Source organism: Callorhinus ursinus, unplaced genomic scaffold (assembly GCF_003265705.2).
Source record: "Callorhinus ursinus isolate GAN/ISIS: 27379988/994484 unplaced genomic scaffold, GSC_fseal_2.0 scaffold54, whole genome shotgun sequence".
NCBI classification, from domain to species: domain Eukaryota; kingdom Metazoa; phylum Chordata; class Mammalia; order Carnivora; family Otariidae; genus Callorhinus; species Callorhinus ursinus.
Window position 1 is genome coordinate 8,177,224 of NW_027397116.1, and position 25,556 is coordinate 8,202,779.

The 25,556-nt window shown below is 36.6% G+C and overlaps 1 protein-coding gene across 10 annotated transcripts in view; it reads right to left on the reverse strand.

Moving 5' to 3' along the window:
* Positions 1-25,556, reverse strand: part of SPATA17 (spermatogenesis associated 17) — a 215,146-nt gene that overhangs the window by 21,364 nt on the left and 168,226 nt on the right. For 6 of the 10 annotated variants that reach the window (XR_012375661.1, XR_003212173.2, XM_073884110.1 and 3 more), the window contains one exon: positions 13,192-13,274. Coding sequence is in view for 8 of the 10 variants with exons in the window: in XM_073884110.1 (XP_073740211.1) it covers positions 13,192-13,274 (83 nt within the window). In the remaining 2 variants the exon portion in view is untranslated. Of the gene's footprint in view, positions 1-1,337; positions 1,515-10,426; positions 10,524-13,191; positions 13,275-25,556 lie in introns of those variants that run through there. The other 4 variants (XM_073884111.1, XM_073884107.1, XM_073884109.1 and 1 more) reach the window with 2 other exon arrangements.

The following is a 25,556-nucleotide window of genomic DNA, read 5'->3' on the forward strand; positions in this document are numbered from 1 at the left end:
TGTTAGTAACTTAGCACTGAGAATCTTGCCAAATATGGGTATTTTGACCCCAATGATCTGCTCAGAAACAGTTCTTTTTAATGGAAGTTGCACTATCAAGGGCACAGTTGACATCCTATATAATTCCCTAATTCAATTTGAAGTAGAGGAAGCACTGACATCAACCTTGGACCAGTACCCAAACCACAGCATGTTCAAATTATTAAAGAGCTTTAATCCATTTCCCATTTCCACCTTCACTGAACTTTATCATATGGAAACCAAAATACCAAGGATAGTAAATGGGTTCCAACTTACATTCCAATTCAAATGGAATAGTGGCTTCCTGGAGAGCTATATGGAAAAGGATCTTGGGCTCAGGTCAGTAGAAATGAGGATTGTGATTAGCATTGTCTGCCATGGAGAGATAGTAGTAGAAACAACTAGAGGACAAAGTCCTGGAACTTAAGGGTGTTTAACACAGAGAAAAGAAATCTCAGGTGAGCCATGGTATTTTCCTCAAATGCTTGAAGGACAGCTACATGAAAAACAGAATCAACTTTTTCTAACATACCAAATTAGTATCAGTAAGTGGAATCACAAACTCCACGTAACAAAGAACTTTTAAATAATTAGAAAAGTCCAAAATGGAACCTATGCTCTTGAGAGGGAGATTCATACCCAAGATGAGAAGTGCTCAAGCAGGTTGTATGGATAGTATGGAAAGGATCTCAGCAAGTGTGGGGAATTAGAATAAATGATTTCTTAGGAATCATTTATGCCAACAAGCCTCAAATAATGAAAAACATTATCTTTCAGAGGAGGGCTACTTGTATTGAGATAAAAACAAACAAAGGAAAATGTCCAACTATTTCAGATCAAATATTTAGTACTTCCACTGAATTTCATCCCAATATGAAGCAGCGTCTATACCTTGCACAGTGTTTCAAAAGTTATTTTGTATTTGACATTAAAAAAATGCACTTGAAAATTGGACATCATCTTTTAAAAACCTCAGCATTCAGGATTCTAATGTGGATATACCTGAACTCACAGTCCTTGCCAGAATGCAACTTATCAAAGGCATTTGTGCCATATATTGGAAACCAATTGGTTGCCCGGAAAGGTTAGGTTATTGTCCCATCAGCGATCAGCATCTTTGTCACAGAGCGAAGGAGATGGCGTGAAAATCACACAAGACAGAGCTGAAAGCTGTGTAGTCAGAAGAAAAAAGCCTTCTTGATTATGCTGTGGACTTTCTGAAGTCTTTAATTCTCCCTCTAGCCCATCTTCAAACTGGCATGTGGGACGTACGGTAGATGGATGGTGATGCTCATCAGGAGAAGCACACACATATATCTTGTGGGTTGATTTTTTTATTTGCCAGCTCAAGAGGAGCAGGGAGATTTATTTGGAAGGATGGTAATGAAGGTGGGGAGGCACTAGTTAGACTGCAGTTTCTGTTCCCAATATGTTATTCTCACTTTTTTTCTCTTCTTGATGCTGGGTTGCTCTCTTTATTTCCACTTATTTTTCTTTAAAGGGGGGATATTTTGGTATAATAAGCCAGTGGCATGAGAGAGGAGGGTGGTAAAGATGTGGGAATACAGAATCTTTGTGTTGTCATTTTTGCTGAGATTTTTCAAATGTTTTAATTTACATTCTACATCTTTATTCCACACACACTTACTTATACACAATTACATACTATTTGAAATAATTGTTTTCTTCATCCCCAAATGAGATTTCACGTTTCCCTTTCTTGCTATCTTTCTTTTGCTCTGCTTTACAAGAATGAAATAATTCACTATTAAAAAAAAATCACTTTCTTCCTTCATAACAATAGCACAAGGAAATGGGCTGAGTTTGCTGGACCTTATACAGGGGAAGAAATCACCATCACCACCATGATCTGAGCCAAAGAATGGAAATAGTCACTAAAAAGAGGGAGTAAATTGATATACTCTTGATTTCCAGAACGCTGTTTCCTACCAAGGAGTAAAGACATGGCCTTTGGAGGCCTGTTAACAACTCTCATCGGCACATCATTCTAATGCAACAACGAATCACCTGAGTTGAAGAGTCATACTAGACCTGAGTCCAATCTCAATTTTGCTCCTTATAGGACCAGTTTAGTTACTGGTAAGTACCCTGTCTTAGTTTTTTCATCTGAGTATGGGTTATGATAAATCCTACCTTCACATGGCTTTGGAAATATTAATCAGAATAATTACGAACCACACCATGCAAATAGTGTTTAATTATTGAATTTACTGATTTTCAAAGTAAATATTGGGTACAAGTCCAGATGGATAAGTACATCCAAATGCTTTCTAAATTCCTAAAATCATATGTAGATGGTCAAAATTTAGTAGAGCAAATTCTTGATTATATAGGTGGTTGTTATTCACGTTCTGATTTACCCTTAAGGTTTATATCTGTCTGCCAAGGTTTGTCTTTTATTTTCCCTATTTCTGCAATAGAATATTATAATAAAAAATATAGGATCAGGGATTTTGGAATATAAAATGTTATTTTTTACTCATGTTTGTAAAATTCGACTTATAAAAGCCAAAATAAAAATTTAATTATCTATGGGTTTTTTCATTATGAAATTACCCTTACCATTTTGTGTATGTATGAAATCTAAGAGTCGTAATATTGTGGTACAAGAAGTTTCATGTCAAGAAACAGGTACGTACCAGGGGCGCCTGGGTGGATCAGTGAGTTAAGCATCTGCCTTTGGCTCAGGTCATGATCCCAGGATCCTGGGATGGAGCCCTGCATTGGGCTCCCTGCTCTGCTGGGAGCCTGCTTCTCCCTCTCCCTCTGCTGTCGCTCCCCCTGCTTATGCCCACTCTCTCTCTCTCTCTCTCTCTCTCCCCCTGCTTATGCCCACTCTCTCTCGCTCTCTCTCTCCTCTCTCTCTCTCCCCCTGTCAAATAAATAAATAAATACAATCTTAAAAAAAAAAAGAAATAGGTATGCACCAAATTTTCTTTTTTGGGCAGATTGAAATTGTGAATGCATATATCTCTAAAAAATAATGTTATATTATTTATCATGGTTAAGTGTCCAGGGCAGTCCAGAAAAACCTATCCAAATCATATGCTACTTTTTCTAGAAGAGGCATAAAATTTTAGAAATAAATTACCACCTATCATAGTATTTCTATGGGAAAACATGAGTTTGGAGACTCAATGTGGGGAAACAAATTGATCATCCAGCTGCCTCACTCCCATTTTCATTCTAAACAGGGGGCGGGGGCTACAATGGCCTTTAGTGGAGCCATAGCAAGAGGAGATTTAAGATAGGAAGGCAGTTCGTGAGAGAGAAGGAAGACAGGGAAGACAAGAAAGTAGAGGTGTGGAAAGCTGGGGCTGTGTGTCTTTGTTTCAAGCTGTCACCCCTTTCTCTTTTCAGGTATCCCGAGGGGACTTTGGCAATAAAAATAACAATGATCATTTGTTGAGAGCCTGCTGAATTAGAGGCACAGTCTTCAGTGTTAACATGCAGTCCATCCTCTTAATAACCCTGAGAGGAAAGTATTATTATTCTAATTCTTATAGATGAGAAAATTGAGGCTTAGGGAGGTTAAGAAATGTTGCCAGGACCACGCACATAATAAGTGACAGAACCACCTGAATTAGCCACTACTAACCAAGGGCAAAGTCCAGCCCCGGTTGTGCTTTGCGTGGTTTTTACAACATTTTTGTAATTGCCTTCTCTTAAGTAAAACCAGCTGGACTTGAGGAGTGGCTGTCATCCTCAAAGAGAATGGGTGCCCTCCAGGGTTTTGGTTTTTGTTTGCCCTACATCCCCTTATGCCCTTACAGAACTATAAATGAAGTCAAACATACATACAGGAAGGTGCACAACCCATAAAAAATACAGCCTTTTGAATGCTCACAAATAAAACAAGCGCATCTATAACCTTAAAGCAAGAAGTAGAACATCCCCAGCACCTACACTCACAAAAGGCCCCTTGAGTTCCCTTCCGTCACTATGGCCTCATGCCCACCAGAGATTATGTCTATTTTTTCCACTTTAAATGAATGCATTAATATATCTGAATGTATGTTGTGCGTCTGATGGCTTTTACTCAACATTAATATTTATGAGGCTCTTCTATGTTATTGAGAGGAGGAGGAGGAGTTAATTTTCGTTGTTGTATTCTATATACCACAAATTGATTATACCACAATTTATTATCATTTCTACTACTGGTGGCAATTTGGGTTGTTGCCAATTTTTGGTGGCATTATAGATGGTGGTTCCATTAACATTCTTGTATCTTTCTTTTAATGAGCATATACACACATCTCTTAGACATATACACAGGAGAGGAATAACTGGGTCACAGGACATATACACGTTAAGTTTTTGTGTCTATTGCCAAAAAGTTTTTCCAACATATTGTAACAATTTATATTTCTACTAACTTACTGGATGAGAGTTACAGGAGTGCCATATCATGTTGCCATTCTTTTAAAATTTTACCTATTATAATGAGTATGTACAAGTATCTCAATGTATTTTTTAAAACAGTTTCATTGGGTTAAAATTAACATATCATAAAATTCAACCATTTAAAATATACAATTTGATGGTTTAGGTATATTTACAGACCTGTTCACCCATCACCATAATCTAATTTTAGAACATTCCATCACTCCAAAAAGAAACCCACAAACATTAGCAGTTGCTCCCTAGCCCCACCACAAGACAACCACTAATCTACTTTCTGTCTCTATATGTTTGCCCATTCTGGACCTTTCATATAACTAGAACCACACAGCATGTGGTCTTTTGTGACTGGCTTATTTCACCCAAGCATAATGTTTTTGAGGTTTATCCATGCTGTGGTATATATATCAGTACATTATTCCATTTCATTGCCAATAATATTCCTTTGTATGGATGTACCACATTTTGTTTATCCACTCATCAGCAGATGGGAATTTGGGTTGTTTCTGCTTTAGGGCTATGAAAAAGAAGGCTATGAATATTTTGTACATTTTTGTTGGTGAACATATGTACACATTTCTTTTAGATATATATCTAGGAGAGGAAGGGCTAGGTCACAGAATATGCATATGTAAGATTCTAATGGCTATATACAAACAGTTTAATAAAGATATTCTATAAACTTATATTCCTACCAATTTACTGGATGAGAGTTATAGTTACTTGACATTTTGGTATTGCCATTTTTTAAAAGATAAGAGCCCTTGTTTTAAAGAGTAGTTTTAGGTTCAGAGCAAAATTAAGAGGAAGGTACATAAATTTCCCCTATACCCCTTGCCCTTACACAGGCACCCCCCCATTACCAGCATCCCCCACAAGTGTGGCACATTTGTTATAATTGATGAACCTACACTGATACATCATAATCACCCAAAGTCCTTACTACTATATGTCTTAACTCTTGTAATCCTCCAAGAAATTGTTCTTAACTATTCCCATCCCACTTTAATCCAATTTTCTCACATTTTAGGCATGTAGTAAATTAAAAAGTATATCTTATACTAAATAACCACTCTTCATTTTTAGTTACTCCTCAGATTCGTCATGTCAACTGAATGTAACCCGCTGAGGGTAGCAATTTCATTTTCTGTATACCAAAAAATTTCTGTACTCACATGACTTGTAATAAAGTAACACTCAAAAATAAAAGGTTCCATATTGAATCCTTGTTAAGCAGAGAATCCAGGTTTCAAAAGAATGAGTAAACTATTTAGGCTATAAAAATCACAAAATGATCTTGTATGTGTTCTCTTCTCCCAGTCAGTGATATTATTAGTTTATAATAGTAAGTATGAGTGAAGGACTACATTTTTTAAGAACTATATTTTTACTTATCTTTCATTCAGTTGGATTATTTTCACATTGAGAGGTGTGAAAATTAATTTCTGCTAGGTAGTTGTAGTTTGGAATTAAATATAAATGCCTTAAAATATATTAAGTAGCACAGACTACTTTCGAGCTGAAAAATAGGTTAACTATGGAACAAAGCAAGCCTACCAAATAATCATTATTAGATTTCATTATAGGATCTTGGGCTTCACTTACAGTTTGTAGGGTCTTACAGTCTCCCTGTATGGCAGCAAATTAACTTCTCAAGTTAACATTAAACACACACTGTATGTTTCCCTTCTATTTGCTTCACTGATTTATTCCAACCAGTATGCATAGTTTCATCATTTCTTAATATCAGGATTCCTTAATGTACAGACACCTGTAGCAAGGACTGCTTAATGCCACAGTGTGCTAATGAGCTGCATTTCACAATCATAAATACAAGTCTGAGAACTATAAACTCAGTGTACTGATAAATGACTGTATCTGCTAGTACCAGAAGCAAGGTGATTTCCTCCTCAATGAGTTGAAGTGTTTAGACATGAAAGAGTACTTAGCAACACCCTACTACGCCCTGTGAGGGAGCCTGCTGGGGACACTGAGCTCCAAAAGGAGTAAGCCAAGCATAAGCCACAGACCAAGCTGGGATTTCATTCTATTCTCATAGGAGAATGTTTTGAATTATAAAATGGGAGGACAGATAAGTGTTTTGGTATTGTGTGCTTTTTGTAGGATACAACAAATAATCAGTTACATTTTCAGTCTAAATTAATGCCATTTCTCTCATTTAGAATCTTTCATTGGCAGTGGTAAATAAGAGTTCGCTTATTGTAGAAGAGTTAGGAAGTTTATCATTAAAGATGTAACACAAAAGATGGAATGAGTTGTGGTTTTAGATAAGTTTAAAGACAGATGCTAACTAGAATTTAATTCATGGAACAAAGACCAACCCAAACTATGTTCACTCACTCACTCATTTTTCAACAAAATTTTATTCTGATGTTTTATGTAGTTTTTTAAAAAATATTATTTTAAATATTCTCTACACCCAACATGGGGCTTGAACTCACCACCTGGAGGTCAAGAATCACATGGTCTTACGACTGAGCCAGACAGGCAGCCCTCTGTAATGGTTTTTTATAATCTGGAACTTGGATCAAGTGAGCTCTACTAGCTCAGCAATTCTGCTGCTTTTAGTCATCATTATGATCTTAGACAAGTTCCACATATAATTTTGTGATTTTATTAACATCCCACTTTGTTTGAGCCATTTTACAAGAGGAAAAAAGTAAGATGGAAGAGAACATCAGGGCAAAGTTAAAAGAACTGGAGGAAAAAAATGTGACTGAAGGTAAAATTAGCACATAAATGGACACTATGTGGATGTGAGAGGTAGGTCATAAATGTGGGCGACCACAATAAAAAGGGGATACAATCGGTAAGAAAGATTCAGGACTTCCCTAAGATAAGAATGCAATCTTGGGGCACCTGGGTGGCTCAGATGGGTAAGCATCTGCCTTAGGCTCAAGTCATGATCTCCAGGTCCTGAGATCGAGCCCCATGTCAGGCTCCCAGCTCCCTCTCCTTCTCCCCCTGCTTGTGCTCTCTCTTTCTCTCTCTCTCAAATAAATAAATAAAATCTTTAAAAAAAAATAAAAAAGAAAAGAATGCAAACTTGACTTTACAACCATAATACTATATTATATAAATAAGGATAATTACTAATTTACAGATATGAAAGATTATTTCCCAGAAGGAACACTTTACCCAAGCATCAATCATAACTTGACCTCAGGATCAACCAACTTAGTGTATATCCAAATGTGTATCCAAAATCATATACAACATAACTATAAATGAGACTAGTTAGAAATAACATTCCACAAAGCATGCATTCAAATGAGCAATGGTGTCATTATAGGCATTATTTTTGGAACTTCCTTAACAACATTTATACAACAGATATTTTACTCTGTGCCAGGTGCTCTGCTAGATGTTGGATAGAGGGCATTTATCATGAGAGACAGTTATTTGTCCTCAAAGAAATTAGAGATAGGTGGGCGGAGGGGGCGAGAGAAAGACATTACTTGATTAACTATAAGAAAGTTGATGAGTATTTTGATTTCAGAAGAACTGGAGATCCAACTCTGAATGTCCTCAAGGAGTATTCCTTTAAACATCCACAGTGTTCTTCATGTTTTTAATGGGGATCAACATTCATTCAGAATTGAGTTTGGTAAAAAAGATGGGTAATCAAGTTATCACTTAGTTTTAGTCAGACATTATGTTTAACTTTCTTGAGTGGCTCGTATTGGGAATGTAGAAGGAGATTTTATATAAGTTGATGTAGCTAAGTAGTTTTCCAGATGAAACAGATTGCTTTCCTCAGTTATAATTGAGGTGGGGATGGGCAGAGGGAGAGGGAGAAGCAGGCTCCCCACTGAGCAGGGAGCCCACTGGGGCTCCATCCCAGGACCCTGGGATCATGACCTGAGCCAAAGGCAGAGTTTTAACCGACTGAGCCACCCAGATGCCCCACCAAATTTGGCTCTAAATTAATGTTAACTGTTTTAAAAGTGAATCTGTTTCCTATAAAACTTCACAAATAATAATTCCTTGCATAATGCCTCATTATATTAAACAGTTTTAAAATTCCAGCTTAGACTATCATACAGACAAGGGCAAGGTTATGGACTGAATCATAAGACTTGCCACATAGCTTTGAAGTGGGCAATGTTCAGACTCTTTCTAATACCAGCCAATTGTCTTCCAAGTTTGTGCTGAAGCCAGAATCAATAAATATTCATTCAGCACCTACAAAATACCTAATAGACTGCTAAATGCTATGAAAGATTCAAAGGGTGAGAAGGTGTACTCTAAAATTTCACAATTTAACCAGTCAGATACTTGTTTTTCATTCAGAAGCCACTAAGTAAGTGAATACAATGTACTAGGTACAACCCTAGTACTAGATTACCTTTTCACTCTCTTTGCAACAGAGACCCGCAAATGTCTTCTCTATTTGAGGGAGCCCATGTTTCTGGTCCCACACCCATTGGTCTTGTCTGTGTGTTGCAAGTTCAACGTCCTGAAGGAGTTCTAATTGGTCTGATGGGTCCCTATTTTTCCTAAGGCTAGAGCTCTCACACGAAACCACTTCATACCATTCATATTTCAAACCATTCATCATTCACACTTACATGTTGGTTGCCCTTAACTTGGGTACCCAAACTGGTCTCATCAGTTGTGACTAGGGTGATGGGGTCAGAATATGGCCACTTCAGTGGAGCCATTTATGGCACTTTTGATCACCAGAGGCTGTGGTTGTGACAGACATTCTCAGAGGGAAAAGACCCACTATCCATATACTATGTGTACATAGGTACACACTGTAATTAATTTATGAGCAGTTGGATATAAAGTATTATAGTTTATTGAATCACTTTAAGAAGTGTGGTTTAAGTGTATTTTCTGTAGGATACATTTTTATTTTACTTTTAGAACTAGAATATTTGAATGAACAAAAGATGTTTCCGATTTCTCCTTTGGACAAATGAGAGAGAAAGAGGGGGCAAGGGAGAGAGAGAGAGAGAGAGAGAGAAACACTTCAGAGGTTAAGAGACTTGTGTCAAGGTTACTCAATAGCCACAGAAGTAGAATCCAGGATTCTAGGCAGTGGGGGTCTTCTATTCCACACTCACTTCATACCTTAACCTCATTTTTACATTTTGTCTTCTTTTATTTTCTAAAAACAAAAGAGTACAATGAAAGAAGAAAAAGAACCCAGGAACATGAGTTCTCAAATTCTCTATTTATATCTTCCTCACTTAGAGTTAGCTCAGTTAAAAGTCTGGGAGGCTACACTGTGATTTGACTTATGTCTGCTGGAATTACCTTATTCTCTAATCTCTGTTTACACCACTGCAGATGTTGGTAACCAAAGCTGATCGTGTGTGCCATTAGACACATGGAATGCTCAGCCCACCTGCCTCAGTCATGGAGAAACACAGCAGAATGTCTTCCTATAGGCAAGTGGGTTCTTATATCATCTTTATTCAAAGGACCACAGAGTCAAGAAAAAGATACTAAAGAAATCTTGGGTTTTGTTTCATTTTTTTTGCCAATTCATTATGACTAAATTGGAAAGGGTTATAAATTCACATAGTGTCAAACTGAGTGACAAGGTTTAAATTATTTCTCTTGTTGAATTAAAAAATTAACCCCCAACAGGCGTATATATAGCTTATATGCTTGATTATTACTTTCTCCTCACACAACTTCTTTTTCCTTACACAATTGCTAAGACCTTATTTCTTCTGGAGAAAAGACAATAGAATTTCACCTGTTCCCTAATTCAGGTGCTAACTAAACTTACGTTTCATTTTAATTTTTTTCTCAGCTATTTGAGTCATTTATAAGCCATGAAAAGGCGGGGGAGTACACTGGTTTTCATGCATAATTTAATTAAAACTTAACTCATCTGGTCTCAAAATTGAACCACATTTTAGCAGAAAGACAGCCTGGACCAAGGCCCATCACAAAGAAGAATGCGAAAAACTCAAGGAGCACATAATGCAAGAAAACTCACATTGATGTCAGATTAACCAATGCTTTCACCTCATTTTGCTAAGTTTTCTTCACTCAAATCCTTAAAGGGACTCTTCTGCCTGGAAAGATGAATGTAACTAAAAAGACAGCAAAACAATTCATACCCTTGATGCAACATAGTATAATCTCATTTCAACCAAGCTGCCTTTAGGAAAACTATCAAAGGTTACAAAAACGACCAGTTACAAAGGAAAATTAAAGAAATTAAAAGGAGTCATATTCTAGTCAGAGAATAGATTTTAAAATATGCGTGTGTTTAAAATCTAATTCACTCTCAGCAATTTCAGTAGCAGAAATCTTAGTGTATTTATCAAGATGGGTAGTGTAGGCTCTGTTTATCCGAAACGCAGACATGCTAAGGAAAGAAAGATTAATCTGGTAAAGGCATCACTATTCTAATTGGACTGATGGGAAAACGTAGTATGGGGGTAAGAGGCAATGTAGGGTGAATTATAGTGAAGTGATGAACTACCTTGAAGCTGAAGCAATCAAATAGATAGCTCTAAAAATTACTATGGCATCTTTATTCAACACTTTGGTGTAAGTGTTCCTGTCTTGGCCTTCTTTACAAAGAACAGGAGCACTCTGTTGTATTTGGTGAAATTAAATCTTAATAGGAGAGCTTCAGCTAAGGCTGCTACCCTTCACTTACCAAAATTAAACACTAGACATTAATTTCCTTTCCAAGAAGAGGAGATGACATTTTGATAATATTTTCAATTTACAAAATAGTTAAAAATCCAAGGGAAGCATTAGCAAACATTTTTAAAAATTTCTATCACATATTTCTGTCACATATCTGTGCATTGTGCACACTTTTTAATTAAAAGTAATGTGAAACATTTGTTACTCATCCTTGTCTTCTTTATAAATAATTTAGCAAGTAATTATTTTGTCTTTAGAAAAAAAAGATAATTGTCTCTAAATTATTATGATTGAATAGAATAAAGTCAAGATGTTTTTGTAATTGGTAGAGAAGAGCAATTAGTCCCTACTGGAGTATTTTAACACTTTGCTTTTGTCTGATTTGATATAAATTTTATAAAATGAGACCACAAAGAACTATCACCCGAAAAGGTAAGGCAATCATAATCTCACTATCTAGAGATAACTATCATTAACATTTTGCCTTATAAGAACGTATACATATACACGTAATACACAAGTCAGTGCATGCAAGTGTTTTTATACATACACACACATTATATATGTGTACACACACACACACACACACCTTTTTTAAAGGATTCATACTACACAAGTTCTTTTGAATCCAGCCTTCTTTTCTTAGAAATACAGGCATTTTTTCAAATTAATAGGTAAAGATCTATGTTAGCATTTTTAATGTCTTCATAGTATTGCATTTATGTCTTATTTATTTAACTTACCATATACTGAGTATACACATTGTTTTCAACCTTTCACCATTATAAACAGGCTGTATCTTTTCTTTTTATTATGTTCAATTAGCCGACATATAGTACATCATCTTTTGATGTAGTGTTCAACAATTCATTAGTTGTGTATAACACCCAGTGCTCATCCCTACACGTGCCCTCCTTAATGCCCATCACCAGGCTACCCCATCCCCTCACCTTCCTCCCCTCTGTAACCCTCAGTTTGTTTCCTGGAGTCCAGAGTCTCATGGTTTGTCTCCCTCTCTGATTTCTTCCACTATATCTTTGAACTAATATCTGAAGTCATACACAAATACGAAAAATTTTATTTCCACTACTGCATACGGTGAATCACAAATACTAGATAAATGTTCCCATATGTAATGGTACTTTATAAACCTTTGAAACCGCAATTCCGCTTGGCACTATGTTTTTCTATTAGCTCAGAATATTTCATATTTCCCTTCCAATATTCCTTTGGAGTAGTTAAGAGGTAGATACTACTATCTACATTTAACACACTGATTTTTGAGTTGAAGCATCCAAAGTTGTAAGTGGGGGAGAAGTGACACTAACACTAAATCTACAGAACAAACCTAAGTTGCTTGAATCTACTCTGTGCTCTTTCCAATGGACCAGTGCTTTTCCCTCGCTTCCTGGTGTGGGAGGACACCGGGGGACTTCCACCCAGTGTGATTTTGAATTCCTGCCTCTTTTCCGTCAACCACAGTGATCTTTGCTGTCTTCATCCGATACCTCCTTTATATTAGGCTGAAAGTGCCAGAATACCTATTAGTCTTACTTTGATTATAATCACTTCCTATTCTAAAACTCAACAATTAAACAGTTTTCACTGAGAGCTCATTTTGTGATCTTGAAGTTTATGTTGGTATCTCTGTTCTTCTCTATACTGTAAACTTTGATAATCAGAGATCCTTGGCACTCTTTATTTGGAATCCCCTAAAGACAACTCATACTTCAAATAACACACATACTGAAAGTAGTTATTTTAAACTATTTTAGCTTTTGGACACTACCAATATTTTTTCATGGCATTATGTAAAACTTTTATTGTATTAATTAACTTAAAGAAAAAGATTACTTCAGATTTTTGTCAATCCTACTTCTTAATGTATTTTGAGTCTATTTTGGAGAAGAGCTTTGAAAAATAAAATCCATGATTTCTGAATGTTAAAAACCATTAAATTAGAATGAAAAATGGAGTTTTATTATATATATATATTATATCATGGTTTTAAAAATGCTAAAAAGTTAAAGTCAATCTCATTTGATTTTTTAAAATGTTTTTAATATACTTTTTGAAGTACTTCTTAGCAAAAATGCATACCTTTAGATAATTTGTCCAGCTTTTGAATATAATTTTCCGTACTTTGAGAAGAGATCAAATGATGGTAATACAGTTTGGAAATCCTGGGAAGAAAAAGATCAAAGATTACCACAGAGATCTTATTGACTTTGTATTGTTATTATTATTTTATTATAACTTATATCATATTAAATTTATAGATAGATATCTAACCGTACTTCAAATTTCCCATCATATCCTCAAATAAGACAAAATTGGCAGTTAATTTTTATCATTTGAAAGCCAGACATACTGAAGCTTCCTTAGACACATGGCTTGCCATAGCTATGGGTGGTACTATTAAAAACCTCTGAGCAATGCAAAGACCAGACCAGTTCTTCAAGGAACTCACAATCTGTATTTTTTACCTTGACCTATAAGGCCCCCACATAGTTGTGCTTTTGGGTCCTTCTCTGACGTGGCTTATTGGCCTCTACATTTCCCCTCATTTAGTGTTCTTTAGCAACACTTGTTTACTGGACACATTTCCTCTAGTCTTTATACTTACAGATGCTTCCACCTAGACAGCCTTATCTCCACTTATTTCCATGGCTCATTCCCTCCTTTTATGACATCTCTGTTCAAAGAGGCCTTCCCAGACTACCTGTATATACAAAATAGCACTCCTGAAACTTTCTGTCACCTCAACTGGCCTCTATCTTCTTAATTACCACTCCTTGATATTACATGTTTATTTATTTTGTGTCCCACATGAACGTATAAGCTTCATAGGAGTAGGTACTTTGTTTTGTAAAAAATAAAGATTTGTTGACTGCATGAATGAAATGGGAAAGGTGATATACTGTGCTAAGTACCACAGTGTTGTAGCATTCAAAGGAATGCTACAGGAGTTTAGAGGGCAAAAGCATTCTTTTACTCAGTAGCCAGAGAAGCCACATTTGCCTGAGGACAGAAATGAACACTCTTCATGCATGGTAAAAAGGCAAATAAATTAAAGAAGTAAAGTACTAAATCTACTAAAGTACAAAGTACTAAAGTACTAAATACTGTAAATAAAATGGTCAGACTAGATAAAATCATATGTGTCTCCTCCTATGGGAGGCCTATCCGTAATGGAGATGATTTGGGACAGTTTTTGTTTTTTTTCCCTTTAAGAAAACCTTGGAAAGCAGGACCTCCACCCTGAGCCCACCTCTTTTAGAGAGTTCATACATTACAAACACACAAAACATAAATGTACTGAAGAACACACAGGTGTCTCTGCCGCCGGCTCTCTACTCTGGCCCAGCAGTGCTCTTAACCCTAAACACCTGCTTTTATGACTGACGCTGTTCAGGCCCCAGGGAGAAGCTCACATCTGTTGCTCTGTGTTAGTGAAATAAAAGTGACTAAGCCCAAGTGACATGAAGGACAGTTACGCTGTAACAGACACTGCTTTCAAGGATGAAAAGAATTTAAGTGACAAAGATGCTTAGATAAAAAAACTAATTAATTTGAATAAAATCATTCCTCTTGGATAGCAGAAATGCAGTAGAACTTCATATGATGAAGGGTTATTTTTCTGTGGTGCCGGACATCCATACTCTTGCTTTCTTTTTAGTCCAAATTGTGATTCTAGAGGTACTCAGGAATTGATACCATATTTACGAGAGTTGCCCTTGACATAGCAGGAATATTTTGCAATAGTAAACAATTCAAATTACTCTTAAATTTGAATGTATGAAGTTTAGGCATATGTGCGAAGCATGGTAGCGATTTTTTATGTAGGCACTTAATGAACTCAGAAACCTAGAACTATGAATAGTTTTAGTTTTATAAATACACACAACAATTTAAATTTCAAAAAAGTAAATGAAAAGGTTAATCTTTATCTAAATGATCTTAGTTTAAACTTTTGTTATTTATTAATTATATTTATTCCTCATTTTGACATAATAGATAATTCTAAATAAAATAACTCATTTTTAAGACATGTAAATAAGTTTAAATTTTTGTTTTTATGTTAATTTACACTTGCTAAAAATGTATTCAAACTGTATATGCTTTAGATTTATATTTTCTTTTAAAATCCAGCTTATATCATTATTGATAATGTAATAAATCAAAATCTTGATTTTAAAAATGTAATTAAAAAACTTAAAAAATAAAAATATAATTAATGATTCTGCTGAAATAAATGCAAGAAAATAAACTATATGGAATACATATTATGCATAATTTATGTGTGTCTTTATTTTATTACTCACTCAAACATTATAGACCCACCAATTGGTAACCCAGTCATGGGAACAATTAGTAAATTCTGTTGTCTTTGATATCTTGCCAACTTTCATTCTTAATTTTACATGTAGTTCTTGATGTTGTTATAAAACTATTTTTATTATGGTAAATGACAGAACATATTTAACAGTTAACTTGATCTGTAACTTTTCAATCTGTCATATGATGCATGGCTTCCATTGTTCTGGCCTTGTGCTCTATAAATGGTAGAGGTGGGCCTGCTCTTCATATGCTTGGAGGCCTATTCAACGGACCCCCAGCTTCTTCTTCTCTAGACACAGAGTACTCTTCCTCCAAAGGCCTCACTTTCCAGATCCTCTTTGCATCTGTCTTGTAAACCACTTTTATATTCTGAACACCTGTCTAGAAGCAGTTTACTAAACTGATAAAAATGGAAATGGGGTAGTCTGAGCTTTCTTTACCTCTTACATCTCAGTTAGTTGTCCACATTTGACCAAAGTATTCTAGTGCTGATTAGGCTTACTTTATAGCAATTCTTTCCCTTGTTATGTAAGTAATTTTTTGTTTTCTTCACTAATAACCTTAAGAATGTTCCATTCTTTTATTTTTTTTATTGAGGGAAGTTTTCATTTGGTTATTTTCTTTATTCTCTGAACCCTAGACCCCATCTAATCACTGTACTTTTGATAACAGTGGTATGATATAGTGGAAAGGGGTCTGGCCTGGCCTTGGGGCCACTGATTCATTTGTCAAACATGTGCTGGGCCCTACTCCAAGCCCTAGTCTACCCAGAACCAGGTGGGAATCCCTGGACTACCACTTACTAGTGTTTTCAGCTTGGTTGAGGTATTTAAACTACCTGAATTTGTTTACTCATCTGGACTCTAGTTTCCAGTCCAATATGTAAAGAGTTTGGAAGTCATCACTTCCATCATCACAACAGGTAAAAGCTGAACAGATTTCAAATCAACTCTTCTTAGATCCATCAGAAAACTGAGCTCACAGGGCAAACTTCTGCTCTGAAAATGGGAGAGATAGGCAGATAGTGAGGTTCACAACCTCCTGGGAGCAGAAGCTCAGGAAGAGAAGTGCACTGAAGACAATCTCATAGGAATACCTTCAACTATAATTGACAAATTGCTGGTGGCTCAATGTGGGCCAGTTGAGAGTTAAGAACTGTGAGGGGCCCCATCACAGAGGGGCTCCCATGCTATCCTGAGTTTTACTAGTAGGAGGCCTACCAGGTTCTCACTGTGAACCTCACCCTTGCTTCCCACAGAGGGAGGGAAAAAGTAGCCATTTGGGAATATTCTCAGAGCTCTCTGTTCTTCTTAATAAGGCATGTCCTCAGTGAAACTATTTTACCAGCCTGGGGGAGCATCAAAGCCTGACCAATCTGAGGGAAGAGAAATAAGGCTCCCTAAAAGACTGAGACCTAATCAGAGGACGATGGAACATTTCCCCTCCCCACAATTTACCACATCATTAGGTTCCTGTGTAATAACAGGAGATCAAAGCCAAAATAACTGCAAGCCTGAGACCCCATTTAAGAGTCTCTAGGGACACTCAAAGAAAACCAGGGGAGAAGGAAAAGGACACTAAAGAAAATTTTAGCTCTGACACTACAGCTGTAGTCAACAGGGAACAGCCTAATTCCTTGGCAAAAAACATAAAAGCTCACACTAAAGGCCTACGTATTTTAGTTTTTTCCACTTGATATATCATGTCTAGTGTCCAACAAAAAATGACAACTCATGCTAAAAGGCAAACAGCAACACCCACCACAAACCCCCAAAAACTCAAATCTGAAGAGGCAAGTCAGACATCAGAAACAGACTCAGATATGCAGAAATTTTGGAATTATCAGACTGGGGATTCAACTATGATTAATATGCTAAAGATGCTAATGTAAAAAAGTGGACAACTTGCAAGACCACATGGGTAATGTAAGCAGAGATGAAAACTAAAAAAGAACCCAAGTAAATACTAAAAATCAAAAACACTGTAAGAGACATAAAGAATGGCTTTGATGGATTCAGCAGGAAACTGGACATGGCTGAAGAAAAAATCAGAGAGCTTGAAGATATGTCAGGAGAAATTTCCAAAGCTGAAATTCAAAAAGAAAAGAGAATGAAAAAGATGGAACAGCATATGCCAGATATGGAATAGATATGCAAGAACTGTTGGACAATCATACTAGGTGTAACTTAGGCATACTGGGAATATCAGGAGAAGACATAAAAAAAGGAACAGAAGAAATATTTGAAGTTTTTTCCTAAATTAATGACAGACATGAAACGAGATTCAGAAAGCTCAGAGAACATCAAAAATTTACACCCAAGCATGTCATATTCAAACTGCAGAAAACCATACGAAGAAAAAATATTGAAAAAGCCAAAGGGGAAAAACCCACCTTCCAGATAGAGGAACAAGGATAAGAATTACATTGGACTTCTCTGAAGAAACCACACAAGCGAGAGTGGAGTGAGAAAGTGTTGAAAGAAAATAATCACCAACCTACAATTCTGTATCCAGAGAAATTATCCTTCAAAAGTAAAGGAGAAACAAAGACTTGCAGACAAACATATATTTTGATAACAAACAAAGAAATGTCACAGGTAGACCTACTATGCAAGAAATGCAATTTCTTTTCTAAAGAAAGAAAACATTTAAGTTATCCGAGAGAAGGAAAACAAAATAGGTTAGAAATGAGGGGCATTAGAGAAGAAATAAATGAAGGTAAAATAAAACCTTTTATTTTCATTTTTCTTAATTACCTTTCAGATAATCATTTTCTTCAAAATAATATTATACATATATAATACATAATAAATACATAATATGTACAATATACATAATAAAACATAATCAGTGACTACAGCTTATGGATGAGGTAAATAAATGACTGCAATATTATAAGGGATCGGGGAGTTGTGAATAATCTGTTATAAGATAGTCGAACTACCTACGAAGCAGTACAGTGTTATTTGAAAGTGGACTTTGATGAGTTATATGTATATTCCAAACTCCAGAGCAAACACACAAAAAAAATTTTTTTAAAGAAGTATAACTGATATGCCAAGAGAGGAGAGAAAATGGAATCATATAAGATGCTGAATAAAACTAGAGAAGCCTGAAAGAGTGGAAAGCAAAAACAAAACAGAAACAAAAGACCAACAGAGAACAACATAATTGATGGAAAACACCTACAAGTAGGGTAGATATTAATTTGACTATATTAGGGCGCCTGGGTGGCTCAGTCGTTAAGCGTCTGCCTTCGGCTCAGGTCATGGTCCCAGGGTCCTGGGATCGAGCCCTGCATCGGGCTCCCTGCTCCATGGGAAGCCTGCTTCTCCCTCTCCCACTCCCCCTGCTTCTGTTCCCTCTCTCACTGTGTCTCTGTCAAATAAATAAAATCTTTAAAAAAAATTAATCTGACTATATTAACAATCACTTTAATTGTGAAAAGTCTAAATACATGAACAAGAGGCAAAGACTGTGGACAAAAACAAGATTCAATTATATGCTGGCTCCATGACACCTGCTTTAAATAAAAATAAAAATATAAGCAGATTAAAAGTAAAGGGATGGAGGGCGCCTGGGTGGCTCAGTTGGTTAAGCGACTGCCTTCGGCTCAGGTCATGATCCTGGAGTCCCGGGATCAAGTCCCACATCGGGCTCCCTGCTCAGCAGGGAGTCTGCTTCTCCATCTGACCCTCTTCCCTCTCGTGCTCTCTATCTCTCATTCTCTCTCTCAAATAAATACATAAAATCTTTAAAAAAAAAAAAAAGTAAAGGGATGGAGAAGATATACCATGCTAACATTAACTAAAAGAATGCTGCAGTAACTATACTAATTTCAGACAAAATAGACTTCAGAGTAAATAAATTATCAGGGATAAAGATGGTATTTCACAATAAAGGGGTCAATTCTCAAAGAAGACATAACAATCCTTAATGTGTATGTGCCTAGCTACAGAGCATCAAAATACATGAAGCAAAACTGATAGAATGGCAATGAGAAAAAGTCATTGTAGTAGTTAGAGATCTCAACATCCCTTTCTAAGTAACTGACAGATCCAGCAGGCAGGAAATCAGTAAGTATACAATTGAAAAGAACATCTATCAATCAACTCTAACTGACATTTATAGACAACAATAGCTGACACATTCTTCTCAAGCTCACATGGAACATTCACCAAGGCAGAACACATTCGGGGCCATAAAATACACCTCAACAAATTCAAAAGAATAAACATCATACAAAGTATACTCCTAGATCACAATGGAGTTAAACTAGAAATCAGTAACAGAAATAGTTGAAAAATCCCCAAATATTTGGAGGTTAAACAAAATACCTCTAGATACATTTGGGTCAAAGAGGAAGCATCAAGAAAAATAAAATATTTCAAACTAAATGAAAATTAAAATATGACTTAGCAAAATTTGTGGGATGCAGCAAAAGGAGTGCCTAGAGGGAAATTTATAGCATTGAATGCATATAGCAGAAACCACTAATTTAAATTTTCACTTTAGAAAACTGGAGAATGAATAAATCAAATCCAAAGTAAGCAGAAGAAAATAAAATCAGAGCAGAAATCAGTGAAATTGAATACAGGAATTCAATAAAGAAAATCAACAAAACCAAAAGCCAGTTCTTTGAAAAGATCAGTAAAATTGATAAACAGCTAGCCAGGCTAGGAAAAAAGAGGAAAGACACAAATTACTAATACCAGAGATGAGAAATGGACCATCATTACTGATCCCATGGATATGAAAAGGATGATAAAGGAATATTATGAACAACTCTATGATCATAAATTTGATAACTTAGGTGAAATAGACCAATTCCATGAAAGACACAACCTACTAAAATTCACACAAGGAGAAATAGATAACCTGAATAGGCCTATATCTATTTAAAAAATTGAACCAATAATTGTTAATCTTCCCAAACAGGCCCAGATGATTTTACTGATGAATTCTACCAAATACGGAAGAAATGATACCAATTCTGTTTACATTATTCCAGAAAACAATAGCACAGGAAGCACTTTTTAACTCATTGTTTCATCATCTATAAAATGGAGATATATGTCTCACAGGGTTGTTGTAAGGATTAACCAGGAAGTCTATTCATATTCTACCTATCCTGTTCTTTAAAAATCAAATTGAACAAATTCTACTGGCACCCATGAGAGACGAATTATGGAGCAGTAATGACGTGAAGTGGGACTCAAAAGATTTTGATCATAACCCCCATCAGTAAAGATATTTTAAGCAAGCACTATTAATATATGTCTAGTTATTTATTTTAAATTTTACATGTGTAATACTGTGATAGCAAAATGACATGTTACAGGCATACAAATGAGGTAAAACTCAATATAAATAGAAATGCTAACATGTTCTTCCTTCATTCCTGTGGACCTTCTTGTGTACTTACTTTTGGACTCCTCTAATACAGTGAATGAAGTGTGACTTAATCCTGTGTTATAGTCTCACCTGTGCCTTCCACTAACATTTGAACATCCATAGTGTGTAAGTACCATGCTAGTCAGCTTCCAACTGATGGTAACCAAAACTTAGTTGTGTCTTCCCAGGAGACCTCACAGGCGAGTGGAAGTCAGACAATAGGCATTTACAGTTGTGTAGATAAACATGCATTGACTCTTCAAGTACCTACACTTTCTATCCCCTAAAAGAAAAATTTTCATAAATTCTTTACCATTTTTTTTTAAATTTAAAACCCCAAATTCTTACTTGGCCCTAGCTAACCAGTAACTGCTACCTCTGGTATAGGAAAAGATGAATATGCCATTAAGACAGCTTTGGTTTTGGAGAGAATCTGGTGCTGGTTCTCATTTGTTTAAAATTTGCCTCTGATACATAAAACAGGCCACCCTGCCATGGGAAGCTCTTTATGAGCTCAAGAAAACCACCTGCACAACACTCATGCAGTGTCACTTTTTAAATGTGGGGTGGGGAATTGCTTTTCTGAAAAATAACCTCATCAAGAAAAACACTGGGGACACTAATTCTAAATCCTGCCATAGCCTTTGCTTGCCAAAGCAGACAGCTTTTGCTATTAGGATGCCCAGCCAAACACAAATAATCCACTGTTAAAATGAGCTCCTTGGGACAATTTAGGAGTCTTTGGAAGTGAACGGCTCTTTGAGCTGGAATGCAGCCCAGGTCCATTTTCAAACCCAAGTCAAAATGACAAAGAGCAAATTTCCTGGGCCACTCACCCCCTAAGTGTAAGATTACTTTAGGTTGGCAGCTGGGCTGTTTATCTAGTTATTTAAGGTTTTTCACCAGATACTCACAACTGAGTACTTAAACAATCAGCTTCAATGTTGGTAAGCAGGACAGTGCTGATAACACTGTAGCAAAGAAAACCTCTGAGATTGGAAGGACAAGACAGAAATCAAAGGTTATGCACATACTGTTCAGCTTAAATTAAAAAAAAAAAAATTCAAAAAAATACCTCTAAAGCATTGCAAAGATTTTTCTTAGAACTTAAAAAGAAAAGAGAGAGAGAGTGTGGCAAGAACTTTTAGCTGAATACTAAATACTATTTTAACTGAAAATACTTCCTGAATGAGATCACAGTTAAGTCTAGTTTGCACCTGGAATTTTCTATAGTCTTCAAATGAGAGTTCATAGGCAGGTTTAAAAGACAGCCTGGCATTATTCCCGTACAATAAAACTTTGCTCTCATTACATGTGGAAGATGCTATGATGGCATGAGCATTTCTATAGTTTTGACAAAAGAATATGGTTAAATGTTGTAGGAGTTAGTGTCTTCTCCCTGTTCACTCTGTGTTTTCAGGAAAACATCCTAAAGTGTTCTCTATTTGTGTTCTTCTCATTCCCATAGCTTTAGGATTTATCATGTTACTCTTTCAATTAACCATTTGTGCAGTTTCCCAAAGAAACCATTTTTAGCTGATAACAAGTTCATGATGCATTGTCAGTCTGAACGTGGAAAGGAAACCAAGTTCATTTGCATATTACATTATGCTTAGCGTGTCACTGATGGTATTTGCAAGAGTGCTTTGAAAACTAATAACTTACAACTTCTACTCTGAAGTACTATTGCTTTGGAGCCAAGCTGCCTGGGTTTGAAATCCAGCTTTCTTCTTTTTGAAATTTTTTATTGTTATGTTAATCACCATACATTACATCATTAGTTTTTGATGTACTGTTCCATGATTTACTGTTTGTGCACAACACCCAGTGCTCCATACAGAACGCGCCCTCCCCAGTACCCAAAACCAGGCTAACCCATGCCCCCACCCCCCTCCCCTCTAGAAACCTGTTTGTTTTTCAGAGTCCATCGTCTCTCATGGTTCGTCTCCCCCTCCGATTTCCCCTGCTTCATCCTTCCCCTCCTGCTATCTTCTTCTTTTTTTTTTTTCTTAACATATATTGCATTATTTGTTTCAGAGGTACAGATCTGTGATTCAACAGTTCTGCACAATTCACAGCGCTCACCATAGCACATACCCTCCCCAATGTCTATCACCCAGCCACCCCATCCCTCCCACCCCCCAACTCCAGCAACCCTCAGTTTGTTTCCTGAGATTAAGAAATCCTCATATCAGTGAGGTCATATGATACATGTCTTTTTCTGATTGACTTATTTCGCTCAGCATAACACCCTCCAGTTCCATCCATGTCACTGCAAATGGCAAGATCTCATTCTTTTTGATGGCTGCATAATATTCCATTGTATATATATACCACTTCTTCTTTATCCATTCATCTGTCGATGGACATCTTGGCTCTTTCCACAGTTTGGCTATTGTGGACATTGCTGCTATAAACATCGGGGTGCACGTACCCCTTTGGGTCCCTACATTTGTATCTTTGGGGTAAATACCCAGTAGTGCAATAGCTTGATCCTATGGTAGCTCTATTTTCAACTTTTTGAGGAACCTCCATACTGTTTTCCAGGATGGTTGCACCAGCTTGCATTCCCACCAACAGTGTAGGAAGGTTCCCCTTTCTCCGCATCCCCACCAACATCTGTCATTTCCTGACTTGTTGATTTTAGCCATTCTGACTGGTGTGAGGTGGTATCTCATTGAGACTTTGATTTGGATTTCCCTGATGCCAAGCGATGTTGAGCACTTTTTCATGTGTCTGTTGTCCATTTGGATGTCTTCTTTGGAAAAATGTCTGTCCATGTCTTCTGCCCATTTCTTGATTGGATTATTTGTTCTTTGGGTGTTGAGTTTGATAAGTTCTTTATAGATTTTGGATACTAGCTCTTTATCTGATGTGTCATTTGCAAATATCTTCTCCCATTCTGTCGGTTGTCTTTGGTTTTGGTGACTGTTTCTTTCGCTATGCAAAAGCTTTTTATCTTGATGAAATCCCAATAGTTCATTTTTGCCCTTGCTTCCCTTGCCTTTGGCGATGTTTCTAGGAAGAAGTTGCTGCGGCTGAGGTGGAAAAGGTTGCTGCCTGTGTTCTCCTTTAGGATTTTGATGGACTCCTGTCTCACGTTTAGGTCTTTCAACCGTTTTGAGTCTATTTTTGTGTGTGGTGTAAGGAAATGGTCGTTTCATTCTTCTGCTTGTGGCTGTCCAATTTTCCCAACACCATTTGTTGAAGAGACTGTTTTTTTCCATTGGACATCCTTTCCTGCTTTGTCAAAGATGAGTTGACCAGAGAGTTGAGGGTCCATTTCTGGGCTCTCTATTCTGTTCCATTGATCTATGTGTCTGTTTTTGTGCCAGTACCATACTGTCTTGATGATGACAGCTTTGTAATAGAGCTGGAAGTCCGGAACTGTGATGCTGCCAGCTTTGCTTTTCTTTTTCAACATTCCTCTGGCTATTCGGGGTCTTTTCTGGTTCCATACAAATTTTAGGATTATTTGTTCCATTTCTTTGAAAAAAGTGGATGGTATTTTGATGGGGATTGCACTGAATGTGTAGATTACTCTAGGTAGCATTGACATCTTCACAATATTTGTTCTTCCAATCCATGAGCATGGAACATTTTTCCATTTCTTTGTGTCTTCCTCAATTTCTTTCATGAGTATTTTATAGTTTTCTGAGTACAGATCCTTTGCCTCTTTGGTTAGATTTATTCCTAGGTATCTTATGGTTGTGGGTGCAATTGTAAATGGGATCGACTCCTTAATTTCTCTCTCTTCTGTCTTGTTGCTTCTGTGCATTGATTTTATATCCTGCCACTTTGCTGAATTCCTGTATGAGTTCTCGCAGTTTTGGGGTGGAGTCTTTTGGGTTTTCCACATAAAGTATCATATCATCTGCATACAGTGAAAGTTTGACTTCTTCTTTGCCGATTTGGATACCTTTGATTTCTTTTTGTTGTCCGATTGCTGTGACTGGGACTTCTAATACTATGTTGAATAGCAATGGTGAAAGTGGACATCCCTGCCGCATTCCTGACCTTAGGGGAAAGCTCTCAGTTTTTCCCCATTGAGAATGATATTCGCTGTAGGTTTTTCATAGATGGCTTTTATGATATTGAGGTATGTACCCTCTATCCCTATACTCTGAAGAGTTTTGATCAAGAAAGGATGATGTACTTTGTCAAATACTTTTCCTGCATCTATTGAGAGGATCATATGATTCTTGTTCTTTCTTTTGTTAATGTATTGTATCATGTTGATTGATTTGCGGATGTTGAACCAATCTTGCAGCCCAGGGATAAATCCCACTTGGTCGTGGTGAATAATCCTTTTAATGTACTGTTGGATCCTATGGACTAGTATTTTGGTGAGAATTTCTGCATCCATGTTCATCAAGGATATTGGTCTGTAATTCTCCTTTTTGAGAGGGTCTTTGTCTGGTTTGGGGATCAAGATAATGGTGGCCTCATAAAACAAGTTTGGAAGTTTTCCTTCCATTCCTATTTTTTGAAACAGTTTCAGAAGAATAGGTATTAATTCTTCTTGAAATGTTTGGTAGAATTCCCCTGAGAAGCCATCTGGCCCTGGGCTTTGGTTTGTTGGGAGATTTTTGATGACTGCTTCAATTTCCTTAGTGGTTATAGATCTGTTCAGGTTTTCTATTGCTTCCTGCTTCAGTTTTGGTAGTTGATACATCTCTAGGAATGCATCCATTTCTTCCAGGTTATCTAATTTGCTGGCATAGAGTTGC